This window comes from Balaenoptera acutorostrata, chromosome 12 (genome assembly GCF_949987535.1).
Source record: "Balaenoptera acutorostrata chromosome 12, mBalAcu1.1, whole genome shotgun sequence".
Taxonomy (NCBI): domain Eukaryota; kingdom Metazoa; phylum Chordata; class Mammalia; order Artiodactyla; family Balaenopteridae; genus Balaenoptera; species Balaenoptera acutorostrata.
Genome location: NC_080075.1, coordinates 26,955,159 through 26,976,088, shown reverse-complemented (window position 1 = coordinate 26,976,088; position 20,930 = coordinate 26,955,159). Strand labels below are relative to the sequence as shown.

The 20,930-nt window shown below is 41.3% G+C and overlaps 1 protein-coding gene and 1 pseudogene across 1 annotated transcript in view; one reads left to right on the top strand and one right to left on the bottom strand.

Moving 5' to 3' along the window:
- The window catches only part of LOC130709433 (uncharacterized), a 260,097-nt gene extending 252,848 nt beyond the window's left edge, over positions 1 to 7,249 (top strand). Inside the window, exons 6-7 of the mRNA XM_057558686.1 lie at positions 4,016 to 4,062; positions 4,776 to 7,249. Of these exons, the coding sequence (XP_057414669.1) occupies positions 4,016 to 4,062; positions 4,776 to 4,843 (115 nt within the window). The 3' untranslated portion in view covers positions 4,844 to 7,249. The remainder of the gene's footprint in view (positions 1 to 4,015; positions 4,063 to 4,775) is intronic.
- Positions 524 to 1,208, bottom strand: LOC130709386 (RING finger protein 11-like; annotated as a pseudogene).
- Positions 7,250 to 20,930: the final 13,681 nt, after the last annotated feature.

The window sequence follows — 20,930 nt, the reverse complement described above, 5'->3', positions numbered from 1 at the left end:
AAATAAGTGCTCTATGTTTATTCTAAAACAAAAAAAGAACTATGCAAACCAGCTTAAAACTCCTTTTTTTGTGCCAGTGTTCTAAAATGTGGCTTTTAATAAAACCTTGACCCAAATGCCAGCAACTTCAGAAAAAAATTTGGGTAGGGGGAAGAAGAAAGTTATCTCACTTAGGAAAAACAACCACTATCTTTATCCTAATCTTTGACACACAATTGAAACATATATAGCTGCTGTAACACTTTACACAATTCCTATGTACTGGAGGAATAACAAGATCTAAATAACAATTATATTTTTCAACACTGGGTGAAGGCTTTACATAAAAATACCATCCTACTTTTTCCCCCTAAATTTCTAAAATATCACGTGCTTTTCCCCAACATCTGCAGCCGTTCAGGAATTTTTAGGAAACTTTCATGCATGATCTTAATTCCTAATCCCTGGCTCTTTGGGCTCAACGACAAAAGATCAAAACCACCAAAAATGATGGTTCACTTGAAGTCAGGTGAGAGACACTGGCTCAGTTAGTCTCGTAGGACAAAAGCAGTGCTGCATCAACTGTCTCCATGCAGGAGGGGCACGTGAAGGATCTCATCAGCCAGTCATCTGTACAGCCCAGGTGATCTGCATACACAGCAGAAATCAAATTGGGTTCTCATAAACAAAGTGCATCATACAGATCACACACTCCCCGATCTTTTTTTTAAATATTTGTTTTATTGTATTTATTCATTTATTTGGTTGCGCCGGGTCTTAATTGCAGTCGGTGGGCTCCTTAGTTGTGGCATGCAAACTCTTAGTTGCGGCATGCATGTGGGATCTAGTTCCCTGACCGGGGAACGAACCCGGGCCCCCTGCGTTGGGAGTGTGGAGTCTTTAGCCGCTGCACCACCAGGGAAGTCCCCCGGATCCTTTTTTCTGATCCATTTCTTCCAGGGTCATAAACTCCTTCAGGCTGATGCTGTATGAGGCTTATTGTTTGAGCTATCCTAATTTGCTCCTCTCAGCTGAGGTGCTAGGCGAGTCTGACTAGGTGTTGGATGAGAGACCAAAACTGGAACTTGATCCAGATATGGCAGCAGCAGCTCCTGATCCAGCTCCGTCCCCTTGCCAAAGCTAGCCCAGTCGGACTGAGACTTGTGAGGCAGGGAGATGTCATCCGAAGTGGGGGACTTAAGGCAGTTCCCCATCTTCCGGGGCTTGAGTGTGTGATCTGTGTGCTGTTTTGACAGTCTCCCAACCTCATTCTTTTTTTTTTTTTTAATTAATTAGTTTATTTATTTATTTATTTTTGAATTTTTAAAATTTATGTATTTTTTATACAGCAGGTTCTTATTAGTTATTTTATACATATTAGTGTATATATGTCAATCCCAATCTCCCAATTCATCTCACCACCACCGACCCCCGCCCTGCCCCGCGTTCCCCCCTTGATGTCCATACGTTTGTTCTCTACATCTGTGTCTCTATTTCTGCCTTGCAAACCGGTTCTTCTGTACCACTTTTCTAGATTCCACATATATGCATTAATATACAATATTTGTTTTTCTCTTTCTGACTTACTTCACTCTGTATGACAGTCTCTAGGTCCATCCACGTCTCTACAAATGACCCAAGTTCGTTCTTTTTTATCGCTGAGTAATATTCCATTGTATATACGTACCACATCTTCTTTGTCCGTTCATCTGTCGATGGGCATTTAGGTTGCTTCCATGACCTAGCTATTGTGAATAGTGCTGCAGTGAACATTGGGGTGCATATGTCTTTTTGAATTATGGTTTTCTCTGGGTATATGCCCAGTAGTGGGATTGCTGGGTCATATGGTAATTCTATTTTTAGTTTTTAAGGAACCTGCATACTGTTCTCCATAGTGGCTGTATCAGTTTACATTCCCACCAGCAGTGCAAGAGGGTTCCCTTTCCTCACACCCTCTCCAGCATTTGCTGTTTGTAGATTTTCTGATGATGCCCATTCTAAGCGGTGTGAGGTGAGATACCTCATTGTAGTTTTGATTTGCATTTCTTTAATAATTAGTGATGTTGAGCAGCTTTTCGTGTGCCTCTTGGCCATCTGTATGTCTTCTTTGGAGAAATGTCTATTTAGGTCTTCTGCCCATTTTTTGATTGGGTTGTTTGTGTTTTTAATAGTGAGCTGCATGACCTATTTATATATTTTGGAGATTAAATCCTTTGTCTGTTGATTGGTTTTGCTTTTTTTTTTTAAGGCTGCATTGTTCCTTTGCTTACTGATGAACATGTACAAGTCAGAAGTTTTTGATATTATAAAACATCAAAGTAATGAACATTCCTGTGTGAACATCTTTGAATATAAATGCTTTGTCTCAGTTAACTTCACTCAGAATGGGACTTCTGCATCAAGGAGTTTATGCCCTTATGCTTTTTGTGGGTGTTGCTATACTGTACCAATGTATGGTTGTTCATGCAGGAAATACTTATTGAGCATCTGTTATGTTTAAGCACTGTGCTGGGTGCTAGCAAAAAGACTTGTGAAATTTTGTGAGTGAAGAGACTTGACCTGCCCTTTGTGAATTCTAGCAGTCCAGAGAGGGAATAGATATTCAAGAATCATACTCTGCATGTAGAATTACAACTCTGACAAGTGCCAAGGAGAGGGACATGGTACCATGAGAGCATATTTTAGGGAGGATTTGATCTCATCATGGAGATTAGAGAAGGTTTAGGGATGTTTCAGCTGATATCTGAAGGATGAGTAGGTATTAACCAGATAGGGACGTTGGGGAGAGATTTCTGAGCATAAGGAATAGCAAAAGACCCTATAAGAGGAAAGCATATGCTGTGTTGGAGGAACTGGCCAGGAAGGTGGGGCCGTTGGGGGAGCATGTCATTATAATGGAGCTGCAAGTGTGGGTAGGAGCTCGATCGTGCAGGCTTCTGTTTAAGGTTTCAGACTTGAAGAGTAATAGAAAACCATTGAACTTTTTTTGTTGAAGGTGAGTGTGTGGAACCTACCCAATTGCATTTTCAACCTATCGTTTTGCTTACCGAGTGGAGAATACACTGCAGGGAGAAAGAGTGGAAGCGAGGAAACAAGTTAGGAGGAGCCTTGTGTAGAAATTGGGCATAATGGTGGCTTGGACCAGGGTATGGTGGTCATTTTGGTGGAAAGATGTGGACAGATTCTAGAGGTATGTAGGCAGTATCATTGTCAGCACTGGTGGTGGGTTGAGGATGAGGGTGAGGGAGAAATAGCTGTCAGTGATGGTGATTCCTAAGTTTCTGGCTCCTATGGTTGGTTAGATAGGGTTTTTTAGATATGATGTTAATATTTGTCCTAATTTGTCTTTTGTTATTTGTTGGTTCTTGATGAATACTCTGTCATATTAAGTCTCCTGTTTTTAGTGACCGAAACTGACCGTTGTATGTTATCAGATAACTTTTTAACATCTGCCAGTTTGGTCCTGTATTTTATTCTCTTTCATTTACTAATTAAATTGTTGTATTAATGTAAATAACTATATTAATAGATTTTCTAAAGTTGCGTTATCCTTGCATCCTTGGCCCTTGGAATAAAGCCTTTTTTTGTTTTTTGGCTGTGCTGGGTCTTTGTTTCTATGCGAGCGCTTTCCCTAGTTGCGGCAAGCGGGGGCCACTGTTCATCGCGGTGGGCGGGCCTCTCACTATCGCGGCCTCTCTTGTTGCAGAGCACAGGCTCCAGACGCGCAGGCTCAGTAGTTGTGGCTCACGGACCCAGTCGCTCCGGGGCATGTGCGATCTTCCCAGACCAGAGCTCGAATCCGTGTCCCGTGCATTGGCAGGCAGATTCTCAACACCGCGCCACCAGGGAAACTCGGAATAAAGCCTTTGTGTAGTCATGGTATATATCATTCTTTAATAATTATTGATTAGATATGCTGATATTTTCTTAGGATTTTTCTATCTATATTTGTAAAGCACAATTGGACCTTTTTTTGCAAAAACTTGATCTTCTTTCCTTTTTATTTACAAATGACTCGAATTTTGTTCTTTTGTAGATATTTGATTGATGTAGAAGGCATGTGGCCAGATGATGCAATTGAATGTAAGTATAAGGGTTGTCACTCCTTTTCCCTTGTTATAAAATTTGAAGGTAGAAATGTAAGGGAATTTCTCAAATTTTGGAAAAATAGAAAAGTCTGTAATTCATTTGTTCTGACATACGATAACCTTTTACCAAAAGTTTATAAAGGCATGTATCTGGAAATAGCAAGATATAATAGCCTGAATAATTAGTCAGTGGATTTCAGCATTTTTTTTCTTTTTTAAATTTATTTAATTAATTAATTTACTTTTGATATTATATCCACTGCCCCACCAAGGAAGTCCCTTTTTCTTCCTTCCTTCCTTCCTTCCTCCGTTCCTTCCTTCCTTCCTTCCTTTAAAGCTCCAAGTCATTTAAAATACATGACTTCTTACTAAAAATCTCCAGTTCATGTAACCAAGGGGTTTATAACTTCTCCTTTAAAAGTGATATTCCTGGGACTTCCCTGGTCGTCCAGTGGTTAAGACTCTGCGCTTCCAATGCAGCAGGCCTGGGTTCAGTCCCTAGTTGGGGAGCTAAGATCCCACGTGCTACGCAGCCAAAGAAATTTTTTTCAAAAATTATATTCCTGTATTATTGAATTTAGTGGTTTAGATTTTTTTTTTTAATGTTTAGAAGATTTCAATTTCTTTACCAGGAACAAACAAAACATCATGTAAAACTAGTTTTCCAGAAACGATTTCCATCATTCTCTTCTTCCCTTTCTCCTGCAGACTGGTGTTTTATCTTTACAAGTTCTCCGTCATTCCATAAGAAAGCTGCTCGTCTTCTGGTTTCATAAGAGATGGTGAACAGTGGTAAAATATCCAGTTGACCCGAAATTTCTAGAGTACACTTAATCGGGAGCGAATGATGGGGTGGAATGTTGGGGCAGAGTGAGAGATACAGATTCTGGTGAGACTGAGAGTCATGCACAAAAATTACTGGGCTGTGGTGAAGGGAGAACAAAACTAAATCAGGTTCCTGCTGGTGGACAGGAAGCCAAAATGAAGAAGAATGGTGCATAGCTGGGCAGTGTAATTAGGCCCCTAAGTGCTGTGTCTTCTGATAGTAATTATGAACAGAAACCAAATAATAGTTACTAATAACATGGAGGTGACCAATCCTTGAGAGCTGAGGCAGAGAGAAGGAAAGATGGCATTATGCCTTGTCTCTGGTTCCTTGAGTTTCCCAGGCTGGTTGTGACCAATCTTGGGTGAAATCATAACTAAGTCATTTCTGCTAAGGGGATCAGCTTTCGTGGGGTCCTTTCTCTGCACTCTGTCCAATGATAAAGCCCACTGGTTTATGCCTCCTGGAAAACAGGTATTCCAAAGCAGTATAAGTGAAGAAGCATTGATGAAACAGCCATGAAGAACATGTTTCCACATGGCCTCGCACCACCTTTTCAAAGTGCTGTAAAACTTTTTTCATCCAAAAATCAGTAACAGAAAAGGATTGGGATCAAATCCCGTACAGAGGTAGTGTAAGAAAAAAGAGAATAAGGAGCAGAATAGCATCTCTTCAGACAATAAAATCAAGTTGGAAAAGACAGGTCCACAAAACAGATCAAAACTGTAACCTATTATTTCAAAGTGGGCTAAAAGATGTTAGGAAAAACAGTGCGAAAGATGAAAGAACATGGATCGAGGAGGGAATGGGAAGTTATTGTTTAGTGGCTATAGAGTCTCTGTTTGGGATGGTGAAAAAGTTCTGGAAATGGTAAATGCTGATAAATGCCACCTATGGGTGTTTGGTTTTAGTTGATCTTCTTCCATGAAAGGGTTTGGAGAGATTCAGAAACTATGCTGCTGCCTCCATCTTTCTGATGTCCTGCTCAATCTTTTGACATAATTATTTTGAATTTGCACAGTGGTGATGGTTGCACAGCATTGTGAATGTATTTAATGTCACTGAATTGTATACTTGAAAATGGTTGAAATAATAAATTTTGTTTTATGTATATTTTACCATAATAAAAAAAAGATGAAAGAACAGCATAAACCAGAATTAGGTAAGATGATAGAACTCAAGACAGAATTCAAAATAAAAGAAAAAAGTTTCAGAAATGAGGACTAAATTTAAAATAATACAAGAGTGGGGACTTCCCTGGTTGTCCAGTGGTTAAGAATCCACCTTGCAATGCAGGGGATGCAGGTTCGGTCCCTGGTTGGGGAACTGAGATCCCACATGCTGCAGGGCAACTAAGCCCGCACGCCGCAACTACTGAGCCCACGTGCTCTGGAGCCCACGCGCCACAACTGGAGAGCCCACGAGCCGCAAGGAAGAGCACGCACTGCAACAAAGAGCCCACGTGCTGCAACTAATACCCGACACCTCCAAAAATAAATGTTAATTAATTAAATAAATTAAATAAAATAATACGAGTGAATGAACATAATGGATAATGCCTTAAGAGAAACAAACAAGAAGAGGAAAAAAATTTTTTTAATCAAAAAGACGATAAAAAGAATTTTAGAGAAATGGCAAACATAAAAGATAGGCAAAAAAGAGTCAGGACAGCTCTGAAAAGAGAAATAGAAATACGTATAAGGGGCTTTCCTGGTGGTGCAGTGGTTAAAAATCCTCCTGCCGGGCTTCCCTGGTGGCGCAGTGGTTGAGAATCTGCCTGCCAATGCAGAGGACACGGGTTCGAGCCCTGGTCTGGGAAGATCCCACATGCCGTGGAGCAGCTGGGCCCGTGAGCCAAGATTACTGAGCCTGCGCGTCTGGAGCCTGTGCTCCGCTACAAGAGAGGCCGCGATAGTGAGAGGCCCGCGCACCGTGATGAAGAGTGGCCCCCACTTGCCACAACTAGAGAAAGCTCTCGGACAGAAACGAAGACCCAACACAGCCATAAATAAAATAAATAAAAATAAACATAGACTAATCATTAAAAAAAAAAAAAAAAAAAAAGAGGCCCGTGGAGGTCGTGGGAATTTGAGCTCTCATTTGAAAAAAAAAAAAAAAAAAAGAATCCTCCTGCGAATGCAGGGGATATGGGTTCGATCCCTGGCCCAGGAAGATCCCACATGCCGTGGAGAAGCTAAGCCCGTGAGATACAACTAGTGAAGCCCACGCGCCTAGAGCCCGTGCTCGGCAACACGAGGAGCCACCGCAATGAGAAGCCCGCTTGCCGCAACTAGAGAAAGCCTGTGCACAGCAACAAAGACCCAAAGCAGCCAAAAATAAATAAATAAATACATTATATATATATATATATATATATATATATATATATATATATATATATATATATAGTATAAGAATCTGTTATACCATAAAAGTGACATTTCAAATCAGTGGGACAGATTAGTCAATAAATTGTGATACATAAATGTTGGGGTATAAGTATTTCTCTGGAAGGATCCACAGCACGGCCAAAGCAGATGTCTCTGAGGAGGGAAATGTGTGGCTGGGGAACGTGGGGAAAAGGGTCACTTTTCATTGAATACCCTTGTGTACCTTTTCTAGTGTTCTGTCATGTGAATCTATTACCTCTGAAGTTTGCCTGAGTTCAAACCCCAGTTCCCCCAATTGCTAGCTCTTAATCTTGGGCAAACTCTTCACACTCTCCAAGCCTCTTTATCTGTGAAATAAGGTCAGTAACTTAGCCTGGTGCTGCCTGGCACAGAATAAACTCTCAAAAAATGGACATTATTAGTGAAAAAAACCCAAATGCCCATCAGCGGATGAATGGATTTTTTAAATGTGGTGTATATGTGAAATATTATACAGCCATAAAAAGGAATGAAGTACTAACACATGCTACGACATGGACGAACTTGAAAACATTATGCTAAGTGAAAGAAGCCAGAGACAGCGGTCACATTTGTATTATTTCATGAACTGTCCAGAAAAGGCAAAACCATAGCGACAGAAAGCAAATTAATGGTTGCCAGGACTGAAGGAAGGGGGGATGAAGAGTGCCTGCTGATGCTTAAGGGGGCTTCTTTTTGGGGTGATGAAAACGTGATGGGTTAGATGCCGGTGATGGTTGCATAGGCTTGTGGATGTACTAAATGACACTGAATTTGCAGTTTCAGAAGGTGAATTTTATGGCATGTGAATGACATCTCAAAAAAATAATTTTGAAACTGAAAATTGCCCATTTTCCCATAGTCACTATCCACTGTCTCCATCTCTCCCTTCTCCCCACTGCATTCCTTTTCATGCCCACCCCTGCCGCTCTCTCCCATCGTCACTCCCTCGAGCTGCCCCACGAGGCCTCCCAGGGAGCCTCTGAACCCCTGGGCGCCTGCGTCCTGTGGCTGTTGCAGCTGCTGCCCAGTGCACGTGCCCCCACCACTCTCACCCGTGAGAGTGGACGCTTGCGTCGGATTTTTTCTCATGCGTTTCAGTTGATGGTGATGTTTACAACAGGCGGCACGTGCCCTGCTCAATGGAGGAAGCCCCTCAAGTTAATATTTAGGCCCCTCCAGAAGTTTGATCTCGTCCACCAGTAACCTCAGGATGCTGTGCTCTGAAAGCCAGGTTGGCCGCCTACGGGCATCTGCAAATACAGAGGACTTCAGAGGCATTTGGGCCTCAAATTGAGTCCTTGTACCTCCACGTGGGATGTGACCTCAGCCCTTTGCTGCACCTCTGTAAGTGAAGTGGCACAGGAATACCGGCCTTGCCTGTCGTTGCCAAGGTTAACTGAATAGTGCATTGGCTCCCCTCATGCTTAGGTGTTGAGTACATCGTGATTTACATACCAAGCCCTATTCGTGGGCCTCTTGATGCAGCAGTTCCGTTGGCTCTGCCCCTGTCGTCAGCTGCCCCTAGGATAACTGTGAGCCCTAGCCACTTCTCTGGTAGATTTCCCTATTCCCCCACTATAATCACACGTGAATAAGGCAACTCAAACCTTTCAGAGATGTGTCCTGAACCTCTTGTTTTCTGAAATACCTATCTGGTGGTTGTGAGACTTAAGGCCAACATCCCCAAGAGACTTTTTCTATTTCTCCTAGTAAACCTAGACTCATCTTCTGTCACCTTCAACTCTCCTCAAATTGTGTTCTTTCAACCCAGACCTCTGACCCTGCTTTTTACTTCTGCCATTTCATCCTCACTCCTGCTTCCTTTCCTAAATCCATACCTCTCTGTTGGCCTTCCTAGGCCTGGGCCAAGTTCCTTCCTCTTTCCTCAGTTTTTACCCCTTTCCTTCATTCTCCCATCCAACTTTCAGTCCTTCCTTTCTCACGCCCCAGTTAGCAGCATCTCAAAATTCTTAAGGTTTATTACTCATCTATTCATCGTATTCCATTTACTTATTCAGTTCTATACCTATCTTACCTATGTATGGAAGAACAGCTGGTAGCCAAGGTGGCACCGAGAATCCTAGCAGCTCTCACTTGACGTATCCGTAGTAGTCAACAATTTCCATTTCTTTTTCCCTCTCAGTGAAAACTTGCAGCTTCCCCGAAGAGGTGTATCTGGCAACATTCTCACGTTGTTGAGCCCGCCTCTTCATGGCCTCTCGCTCTGGCCTCTGCTGTTGTTCGATGGGCTTTGACATGACTGGCTCAGGCACATTGGGTTCCCTCCATGGAATTCGTTGCTTGCTGAAGTCTTGGCGTAGAAGTTGGGTTTGGAGCTTGGGTGGGGACTGGCGCTTAGTCCCAGCAGGGGGAACAGGCTCGCGCTGGAGAGAAGTGCAAGATGAAGTTTTGTAGGGTGCAGGCCTAGGAGCAGCAGACTGAGGGGACACTAGGCTGGGTATGGTTGGTCCAAGCCGGTTGGGTTGGGTTGGTCACAGTTGGCTGAGCTGGTTTGGCAGGACCCGGCAGAGAGGTACGAACTGGCTGGGATGAATTGACTGCAGCACGTTGAGCTGAGTCAGTAGAACCAGGCTGGGCACGGTAAGCCCCAGCAGGCCGACGTGAGGCCAGAGACTGTGGCCTCCGAGGAGCGGGTCGAGCTTGAGGCTTGTCCCAGGCAGAAAAAGGCAGAGGTATCAACTTGACCTTCCCAGGAGGAGGCCGCTCATACTGGGATGGAGATGGACACTCTGTTTCAGCACTGCTGTCTGGTTTCTGGGCTTCGACTTGAGTTTTCTCAGCACTCTTCCCCTCACGTGGGGTATGCCACCATGGCTGGATAGCTGGGGGTGGCTGGGGGTCTTTGGGGTTGCTTGAATTTCCCAAGAGCCGACAGGAAGAGAGCCCAGTTTTCGTCTCATTCTTCTTCCCCAGCGCATGAAGAACCTTCACAGACTCCAGCATGTGCACGCCAAGGGAGGTTCGAGGCTTTTGAAAGCTCAGTTTGGTGTTTTCTTTCGCTTCATCTCGGGAATTGTTGGCTTCTCTTCTGCCTTGACTTTGTTCCCTGACTGCTTGTTCTCTTCAGCCTTGTTTCTTCCTCTGGTCCTTTTGGTCTTTTCCTGCCCATGGCTCTCAGTTTTGCTGATCTTTCTGGATGCAGCTTTCTGAGGTTTGCCTTGCGAGTGCTTGGCCGTGTTCACAGGAGCCCTGTCACTGACTGCAGCGTTGCATAGAACCACTTCTCCCCCTAACAGGCACTCTGGATTCTTTGGCTGGCTTTTGGCCTTGGGAGCACCACTGATAGGCTCAGAGGCTTTCTGTTTGTTCTTCCTGGGTTGATCAGAGGGAACCTTTATGACACTTGGCTTTTCCTGCACCTGATTCACCTTAAAGGCTCTGGTATCTTTGGCTTTCATCCCGTTGGAACCTTGGGATTGATCAAGATCTTTCAAAGAACTAAAGAGCTGGGGAAGGTGAATATCCTCCGCCAGTGTAGTCATGTCTGCAAAACCACTGCTAGATTCGATCCCATTTTCATGTGTCCCTAGGTCCTGACGACTCAGGCTGTTCTTTCCCAGATCAGCATTTTCAGAACCAGGCTGCTCCTCTTGGCTGAGGGGATCGGTGCAGGCCAGCGGCTGGTGAATATCAGGGATTCCTAAAGGGAGTAGTGGAGGATCTTGGTTTTCTTTTGGGATGTGTTAGGCGTCCAGAATCTTTGAAAGCTTGGTTTTAGTATCATCCACGTTCTTACTCTCTATTTGTCCCTGGCTTGGAGCTGGAGGCAGGGCCAGGAGACGACTGGCACTCTGGATTGGAGCTGTCACTGAAATGTCCCCAAGTTCAGGTGTTGGGTTACTCTTAAGTATCTGAATATTTCTGCTACTGCAGGTCTTGGGGAGTTCTTGAGTTTGTGTCACACAAAATGCCTGGCTTGGAGGTTGCAATCCCAGGGAATTTTTCATCACCAGGGATGTCTCCGTCACTACAAAGGAATCAAGGTAAAAGTCAGTCCCTGGTAAGTGAGATGCTCCCACTAAACTCCAACACAGCAGTCGTGTACCTTTCAAGGGGTTCAGGGGCAAGATGGGCAAGGCATTTCTGCTAACTCTTCTTAAGGACCATGGACAGTGCCCTATGCTATGAGGTAAGCGGTGACTGTTGTAATTCTTACTGGTGATCATTTCATGTCACTGATTCTTGGCTTTCTTTGTATTTCATAGGACTGTTGTAAGTCCAATACAAAATGAGTCTTATTTTTAAAAAACACTGAAATGTTTTACAAAGCCTAGCATTCTCATCTAGAGTCCTTTCAATTCTCCCCACTTTCCTGAGAGGCTACGAACACTTCACACCATGAACTAGGAGAGGGGGTAGAGCCCTTTCTGATGAAATGTATCAGCAAAGACAGAGTCTTAGCCTGCTTTCTCTCTGGACAGGATCTCGGACCACAAGGTCTTAAATCCTGGTATAAATGAAGGAAGTGAGGACAGTTCAACTGGCACTCTCATAACAAGAGTTCTGAAACACCTTCCAAAGAGACTATAGCAGTAGATGAGGGAAGGGAGTGCTACAGTGTGGTAGTACAGGAGGAATGATCGGCTACAGCAGTGAAAAATGTGGTACCTATTGGTGTGCTCTCGGGGTTCTTATACATGTAGCATAGATGACCTTTACAGTGGCCCTCCCACCTTCCCTCCTGCATTATGTGTTGTTTTTTTTTTTTTTAATTTATGTTTATTTATTGTTTGAACTTATTTATTCTACGTATTTATGTTTTTGGCCGCACTGGGTCTTCATTGCTGTGCACGGGCTTTCTCTAGTTACGGCTAGCGGGGGCTACTCTTGGTTGCGGTGTGCGGGTTTCTCATCGCGGTGGCTTCTCTTGTTGCGGAGCATGGGCTCTAGGCGCGTGGGCTTCGGTAGTTGTAGCTCATGGGCTCTAGAATGCAGGCTCAGTAGTTGTGGCACATGGGCTTAGTAGCTCCACGGCATGTGGGATCTTCCCATACCAGGGCTCGAACCCGTATCTCCGCATTGCATTGACAGGCTGATTCTTCACCACGGCGCCACCAGGGAAGCCCTAGGTGTTCTTATATAGAGTCTAAAAACAGAGAGCACTGAGCGAAGGTAGTGCTTATTAAAGGCTCAGGATCTAAATTCTACCTGTCTGTACACCACTTCCCAGCTGTAGATTTGACCCCATTTTTGAATGCTGACCTCATTCTTCAACTTTCTTGCTGTTTGTGGGGCTTGCACTTTGGCATTTTCTTAAAAGCTAAATATAAACTTACCATATGACCCAGCAATTCCAGTCCTACGTATATATGCAAAAGAAATGAAAAGATATGTCCACAGAAAAACTTTTACAAAAATGTTCATAGCAGCATGATTCACGTTACCCGAAAAAAAAAAAAAAAGTAACAATCCAAATGTCCAACAACTGGCAACTGGATAAACAAAATGTGTTAGAGCCAAACAATGGAATACTAACCAGCAATAAGAAGGAGTACTGGTACACACTGTAACAAGGATGAATCTTGAAAACATCATGCTAAGAAGCTAGATGCAAAGACTAGATATTATATAATTCTATTTACATGAAATGTGCATAAAAGGAAAAAGGCAGATTGGAGGTTGTCTGGGGCTGGGAATGTGGATTGATTGCAAACAGGTATAAGGGACTTTTCTGGGTAACAGAAGTGTTCTAAAACTGGATTGTGGTGATGATTGCACAGCTCTGTAAATTTACTAAAAATAATTGAATTGTATACTTAAAATGGATGTATTTTATGGTATGTAAATTAAACTTCTATAAAGTGTTTTAAAAATCTCTGTAAAGATATGCAAGAACAAGTCACACTGAGTAGCTCTGGAAAGGAAAGATGGGTGCCTGGGAAACGGGAGAGGGAAGACACTTTATCAAATACTCCTTTATATATTTTTAATTTTGTACCATGTATTATCAGTTTAAGAAATGAGAATAAACAAAACAAAAACTTACAAGGAAGAGTGTGGCAATAAAGGTTTAATGGCTTTGGTGAGTTCAATAGGAGTAAAACATATGTTAGGCCATAGAAATGTTCTAGCTTACAGAAAGGAAGATGATAAATCCTCTGTCACCATCTGAAGCACAACATGCTTAGTTCAAAGGGACATGCTTAAAAACAGGATGTCAACAAATAGACCCAGAAGCTGTCAACTTAGCAAAGGGGAGTAGAAAGGATGACCTGTGAGAAATGGTTCAAAGAGTGAAGACCTGAGGGAAAATACTTCAGGGAAGGAAGTGGGGACCTGAGAGGTAGAAGATGAGGTCTCTTTTGTGCCTTCAGAGAGCAGAACTGGAAGCAGAGCCAGGAAATCTAGTACAGGCAGATTTTGGATCTTTTTAAGTTTTAAAACCTTTGCCAGCTGGAGCCTTAGACAAATGAAACAAGTTGCCAATGAGCGGCAAGTGAGTGGTGGAGCTGTTGAAGCAGAGGCTGGAGCACCCTGTGGAGCAGAGGCAGCGGAAGTGTTTGACGGTCCCTTCCGAGAACGAGTCTGAGAACCTCTGGCACTTCCAGAGGACATGGTATGCACCGCTGGGTGTAAAGCACACACGTTTACATCTGATTATATGAGGAGCCTTGGTGTGTGTGTTTCTGCTTCTAGTTTCAATCTTTCTGATTCAGTTCATTCCTGCCTATAAAACGGTAAACATTTAAAAATAGAAAATAGTCTAAAAATAAATTCTTTCTCAACAAAATGTATCTAGTTAGCCCTCTAGGATGGTGAAAATCAAAAGGACAGACGACAACAAGTGTTTTCAAGGATGTGGAGAAATGGGAACCTTCACACATTGCTGCTAGGAATGCAAAATGGTAACAATACTTTGCATAACAGTCTGGTAGTTCCTCAAATGGTTAAATATAGAGTTAACCGTATTATCCAGAGTATATCCATTCGTCGGCCTATGCCCAAAAGAAATGTAAAATACGTCCACAGAAAAACTTGTACATGGATGTTCACAGCAGCTTTGTTAATAGTAGCCAAGCAGTGGAAGAAATGCAAGTGTCCAGTAACTGATGAATAGATAAGTGAAATATGTGCATTCATACAGTGGACTATGATGTGGCCATAAAAAGGAATGAATACATGCTCCAATGTAGATGAACTCTGAAAATATTAAGTGAAAGAAGCCAGTCACAAAAGATCACATGTTGTATGATTCCATTTACAAGAAATGTCCAGAATAATGAAATCTATAGAGACAGAAGGCAGATTAGTAACCACAGCCGGGGCAGGGGCTGGGGCAGGGGTGGGAGATTGGGAGAAATGAGTGACTGCTAATGTACATAGGGTGCTTACGGTAGGTGTTGAAAATGTCTTAAAATTAAATTGGGGTGATGGTTGCACAACTCGGTGAATACACTAAAACACACTTAACTGTACGCTTTAAATCGGTGACTGTTATGGTATGTTAAGGATCTCAAGAAAGCTATAACAATGTGTTTATTCATGTACGCAAACTGAAATACATGTCGATTATGAAGCCTTGTTTGGAGAAAAAAGCTTCTCGGGCTCTCTGTTCTTACATCTTCTGTTACTGAATCAGGGGTACAAGAACAATGGAAGGTGACCAACAGCGTCATTTCCATTTAACAGTGGACAGTCCGAACAAAAATGTGGGCGCTGGGTATTGTACGTTTGGTGCAGCGCTACACACACTACGGCTAGCGCTAAGTGCAAACCATCAGAACCGTGCCGTCACGCTACTTTGACTTCCACAGATTCAATCAATAACCACAATTCACAGGTCTGCACTGTGTGTGACAATTTGTGCTGAGGACCCACCATGGGATAGAACATAGAATTGTTGCTGAATTCATTTACAGATGCTGTCGGTAAACCACAACAATCCACTTTCCTTAGTCCGTGGGAGAGTCTCAGGCATTTCCTCTAATGATCTCATCATCCCTTAGCGCCTGGATGTGAATCAGCCCACTCTGTTCTCTGCAACTGGGCTTACACGTAAAGATGGAAGTGACTACAAGTCAACTCACATTATCAGCTACCATGATTTAAGCTTTCTGTTGCAGAGAGTCTTGAAAGGAGATACACACTGGCTGGCTTCTTCTGTTATAATTTCTATTATTGTGAGAGTAAACTCACCTGTTAATGCCTTATTACAACTGGGGAAAAAGTAACTGCCACCATCTCAGAGATGTTTCAGGCTTTTTGTAGTATTTTTTAGTTTAATTAAAATCTAGGTGAAATTCATTCCCGTGTTCATTGATCAGACAAACCATCATAGAGACCCAGGGGGGGGAAAAAAGCGCTTTTCAATTAAATAATGACTTTTTAGGTGGAAACTGAGCTTAGGAAAACATCTCTAATATAGGAAAAAGGCTGTATTTTCTTACATCACCTTATACAGCTATTCTTCATGTATGAAGATTGTTAACTGCTGACCTTCTGCCGGCAAGGTGCCTGCTGAAAGATGCTTTTCTTTCAGAAAAATGGGTTTATGCTAATTTATTTATAACCACTAAAGTTTAGGACCAGAGATACACATTGATAAGACAGAGTCAAAATTAGAAATACAGTCGATGGCACCAAAAGACAGTCTTTTCTTGTGAAAAGTTTTTAGATATGCACAGTTCAAACTGGCAACTGGCGTTTCAGTACTAAAACTTACTAGCTCGTCTGCCCCCAAAACAACATTTTGACGTAGATTTAATTCTGAAAGGCAAGATTAGAACTTCTAAAAGCAGGAACTAAGGTGATAACTGTCTATTAGTCACCATCAGAAAATCAGAACTGGTCAATTATTTCTGCAAGTATGGTAGATGATAACTCTAATATATCCTCCCCCTCAAATCAAAAATGCATTGCGCCTGCAGAATGGTCCTCAGAAAATTTCTTTTCATATATGAATGAGTAAAGATTGCAGAGACATAACGAATCTGAATAATGCCAAAATTCCAAGTATGGCCATGAGACTGTAGAGTTAAAATGTAATGGAAGTACTTGTCATTAGAACCGAGGTCAAGAAACTAACAGGATGGTAAGGTTCCCAGATAGTGGCTGGGTTTGGGGTAGAAAAGAAAGAAAATCAAGAGCTAAAGTCCTCAATTAATATACAGGAAAAACTGGAAGGTTAGCAAATGATCATTAAAATCTTGTAGAGGGTGGTAGAGCTAGATGACTTAAGTCCCAAAGGATTTTCTATCAGGTTTGAAAAATTATGGTCTGGAAGTGACCCTCTCACTCTCTTCTCTGCATTCTCTGAAATCTTTCCTCTTAGCTTTAGTATTTATGAGGATTATGATCACCTTTTTTACATGGATGGCTCTAAAATCTTTATTCCACTCATGACATACTCATGAGGTCATACGTAGCTATGTTTTTAGATATTTTCACTTGGATGTTTTGATCTAACTTCAACTTTAATCAATAAAACTCCTTCATAGGGCTTCCCTGGTGGCGCAGTGGTTGAGAATCTGCCTGCTAATGCAGGGGACACGGGTTCGAGCCCTGGTCTGGGAAGATCCCACATGCCACGGAGCAGCTGGGCCCGTGAGCCACAATTGCTGAGCCTGCGCGTCTGGAGCCTGTGCCCCGCGACGGGAGGGGCCGCGATAGAGAGAGGCCCGCGCACCGCGATGAAGAGCGGTCCCCGCACCGCGATGAAGAGTGGCCCCCGCTTGCCGCAACTGGAGAAAGCCCTCGCACGAACCGAAGACCCAACACAGCCAAAAATAAATAAATAAATAAATAAGAAAATCCTTAAAAAAAAAAAAAAAAATTAAAAAAAAAAAAAAAAAAAAAAAACTCCTTCATATTTCAGTCAGAATTAGTTTCCTCTTCCAATCTCTCCATTTTGATAAGGTGTTTGCATAGTATTTTAGTTGCTTTGGGTAGAAATTTCAAAAGAACCACGGCTATTAATTACCAAGTCCAAGTGATGAGAGTCCAGCTTAGTTTCTTCTCATAAATTAATTGATGAATATCACTTTCTTATTTAAAAATCTCTGCTGACAATTAGCTAAACATTTGGCAATAAAATTATATCTAGACACACAAAATAAATTCCATGTGGATTAAGTGTTTAAATGCATTGCCCTCCACCCTAAATAAGTATAAAAAAAAAAAAAAAAGAATACTTTTCTATAATCTTGTGGTTGGGGACATCTTTCTTAGCATGGAAAAAAGAAAGAAGTTGAGTACACAACAATGCTATTACACTATTTATACAATATCAATAATGCTCAAGAATTAATAAGAAAAATTCTTCAGAGAAAAATGGGCAAAGGATATAAGCAGCTAATTCTCAAAACAAGAAATGTAAAGAGCAATCTCTGAAACCTAATATTTAAAACATGCAATTTAAAACAATGAATTTTTTCACACATTAGATTAGCAAATATTAAAAAGACTGATACTACCCATAGTTGGCAAAGGAATGAAGAAACACATCCTCTCATACTTTTGGTGGGCACATATATTTGTACAAAATTCCGGGAGGGCACATAGTTAGGGGTGGGGAGGTCTACAGATTACTGACAGTCTTTTAAATTTGTATTATTAATGATCTACTTAGAATTTAAAACTTCTTGGTCAATTCTGTTAATTTATATTTTCTTAGAAAATCACCCATCTAATTTCGGTTTTAAAATATATCAGCCTAGGGCTTCCCTGGTGGCGCAGTGGTTGAGAATCTGCCTGCCAATGCAGGGGACACGGGTTCGAGCCCTGGTCTGGGAGGATCCCACATGCCGCGGAGCAACTAGGCCCGTGAGCCACAACTACTGAGCCTGCGCGTCTGGAGCCTGTGCCCCGCAACAAGACAGGCCGCGACAGTGAAAAGCCCGCACACCGCGATGAAGAGTGGCCCCTGCTTGCCACAACTAGAGAAAGCCCTCGCGTAGAAACGAAGACCCAACATAGCCAAAAAAATAAAATAAATAAATAAATAAAATCCAGCCATTCATATTAAAAAAAAAGAAAAGAAAAAATATATATATATCAGCCTAAAGTTGCATATAGTAATCTTTTTTAAAAAAACACTTCTTTGACTGTGGTTATACCCTTCCATACTATTAGTGTTGATCCTTTTCCTAATGGTCAGAATAACCAGAGATTTGGTCTATTTTTTTTTTTTTGAAAGAACCAGATCTTGGTTAAATCGATCAATTCTGGGGACTGATTTATAGAATGCTTATTTCAATTATTTCCTAGTTGAGTTTGTTGAACTAAAATATCATTGAAGGCTATACATTTTCCTCTCATAGATTTAGTCACATCCCGTAAGTTTTGGATATGTGCTTTTACTGTCATTAATGAAAAAAATTTCTATAATCTCAATTTTTAGTTCTCCTGTAGCCCAAAAGCTTAGAATGTTTTAAAATGTTTATTTAAGGAAAAAGTTATAGTTGTTAAATTCCAACCTTATTGTACTGTGGTTAGAGAATATAAGCTTAGTTAGAAATGTTCTACTTTGCGGATTTATCAACATTTTGCCTAAATGTACAGTTAATTTTTGTAAATATTCCGTGGGCATTTGGAACAACTGGTGGATGCTGTGTTTTGGGAATAAAGTTTTCTATAGATACTTTAAATCAAACTTCTTAATATTGCTATTAAAATCTTCCATATCTTTTATCTGTTATATGTCAAAATCTGATAAAAACAATGAAAATATCCCATTCTTGTACTTTTGTCACGTTGTATATTGTAATTATGTCTGGATGAACATATGAATGCACTCTGGTTGAAAGCACAGCAGTAATTTTGGAAGTGTCTGAAAGACTCTTTCTTCCCTTGGAAATTACAGAGTGGAGATAGGGTAGATTCTCAAGACAAGTAACATTTAATTAGAAATGACCCCAAAACCCTACCTTTCCATGGTATAGAAACTTGTATTTCTAATCCGGAAAAACTATAAATTATTGGCAGAAAGGTGGAAGTATAGGAATTTTCATGCATTGCAGGTAGGAATATAGACTGGAAATTAATTTGGTACTAATGTAGAAAATTAAGTATACCTATAGCTTATGATCCAAGATTTCCACTTCTGGGTCTGTGCAACAAAGGTAGTCTCACAAGGTCCATAAGGCAATATGGACAAGGATGTGCACTGCTGGTGTTTTGCCTTGTTGGGAATTGACGGCGACCTGGGTGTCCATTACAGGGAAAGTGCATAGGTAAATTGGTAGATGCACTCCATGGAGTACTATGCAGTGATCAGAAACCTGAATTAGATGTATGTATAGCAATGTGATGAATCTTAAAAATACAAGCTTAGTGAAAATAACAAAAATAATGACATACCTTTTATATAAATTGAAAATACATGACAACACAGAATACATATTTTGGAAGAACTCTTGTAAGCCAAAAGATATTTACATAACAAGGCCAGTTCCGACGGGAGGACAGGAATGAGGATGGGATATGGGAATGAAATTTTAAAAAGAGAGGCCATGAACCTAGGAGTATACTTAACTCAACTCTTGGCAGCTGAAGTTAAAAAAATTTTTTTAACTTTATCTTGGCATAGAAACTGCGTACTAATTCTATGCTTTCGCTCTGCTTCTAGAAGGATTTGGTATGACTAGATTGGAGGTTCAAACAGGTACTTTAGGCAGAAACTAGAACACAATGAAAAGCTTGAGAATTCTCTCTTCCAGCTCATAACTAACGTTTTATGTTTGATCAGTCTGGCTGAGGTCACTTTTTAATTAATGTCACAAAGAAATTTTTATGGTTTCATATTAGAAAAGATGTGCTTCTTGTTTAAAAAAACATGAAAAATTAAAAAAGTATAATCCCATAATCTTAAAATAATCTGCTAATATTTAATTTTGATCCAGTCATATAAATACATGTAAATATTATATCTTGCTTTTTACCTCTTAGCATATAATGAAATTTATCCTTGGGTTCCAAGATACTGCTTTGGACTGTTGTTTCTCTCCATATATGTGTGATTGTGAAGAGTGATACGAAATTAGCCTGTTGTATAAAAATGTAAGAAACACTGGTAAACATTTAATTAAATATTACTAAAGCTCTCATTTTATTCTCTCATGGAGGTCTCTTTGTTTGGTAGGTAGTTTGTGTTGTTCATTTGCCCCACTGCTGAAAACGTGGGCAACTGGAAATAATGAGAGGTCAAAAATACAGAGAAATTATTCATCTTCAGCTTTTTCTCTGTAAACAAAAACTGATAAATATGGCTTCTTTTGTACTGACAGTAGTAAACTATCCCTTTTCTTTGATCCCAGTATACACCCAGACATTGAGAGAAAAAGACGGGAAAGGGAGGGGGAAAGAAAGAAAAAACAGGGAGAGAGAGAAAGAGCACAGAGACAAACACAGCAGGAACATGAGAGAAGGAGAGGAGAAAAGGAGTAACCAGAAGAACAAGAGAGATACACAGCAGAGACAGTGAGACAAGAGACAGCATGGGGTAGGGTGGAGGAGAGCACAAGTGCACAGAATGCGGGTGCACAGAGGCAGAGAGAAAGAACACAGAAGCAGACAGGGTGCAAAGACACTGTAATAAGAGAAAAGCATGAACTATAGAGCCTGGGGACAGCCTGCATAGACACAGCAGAGAGAGGCACAGAAAGAATG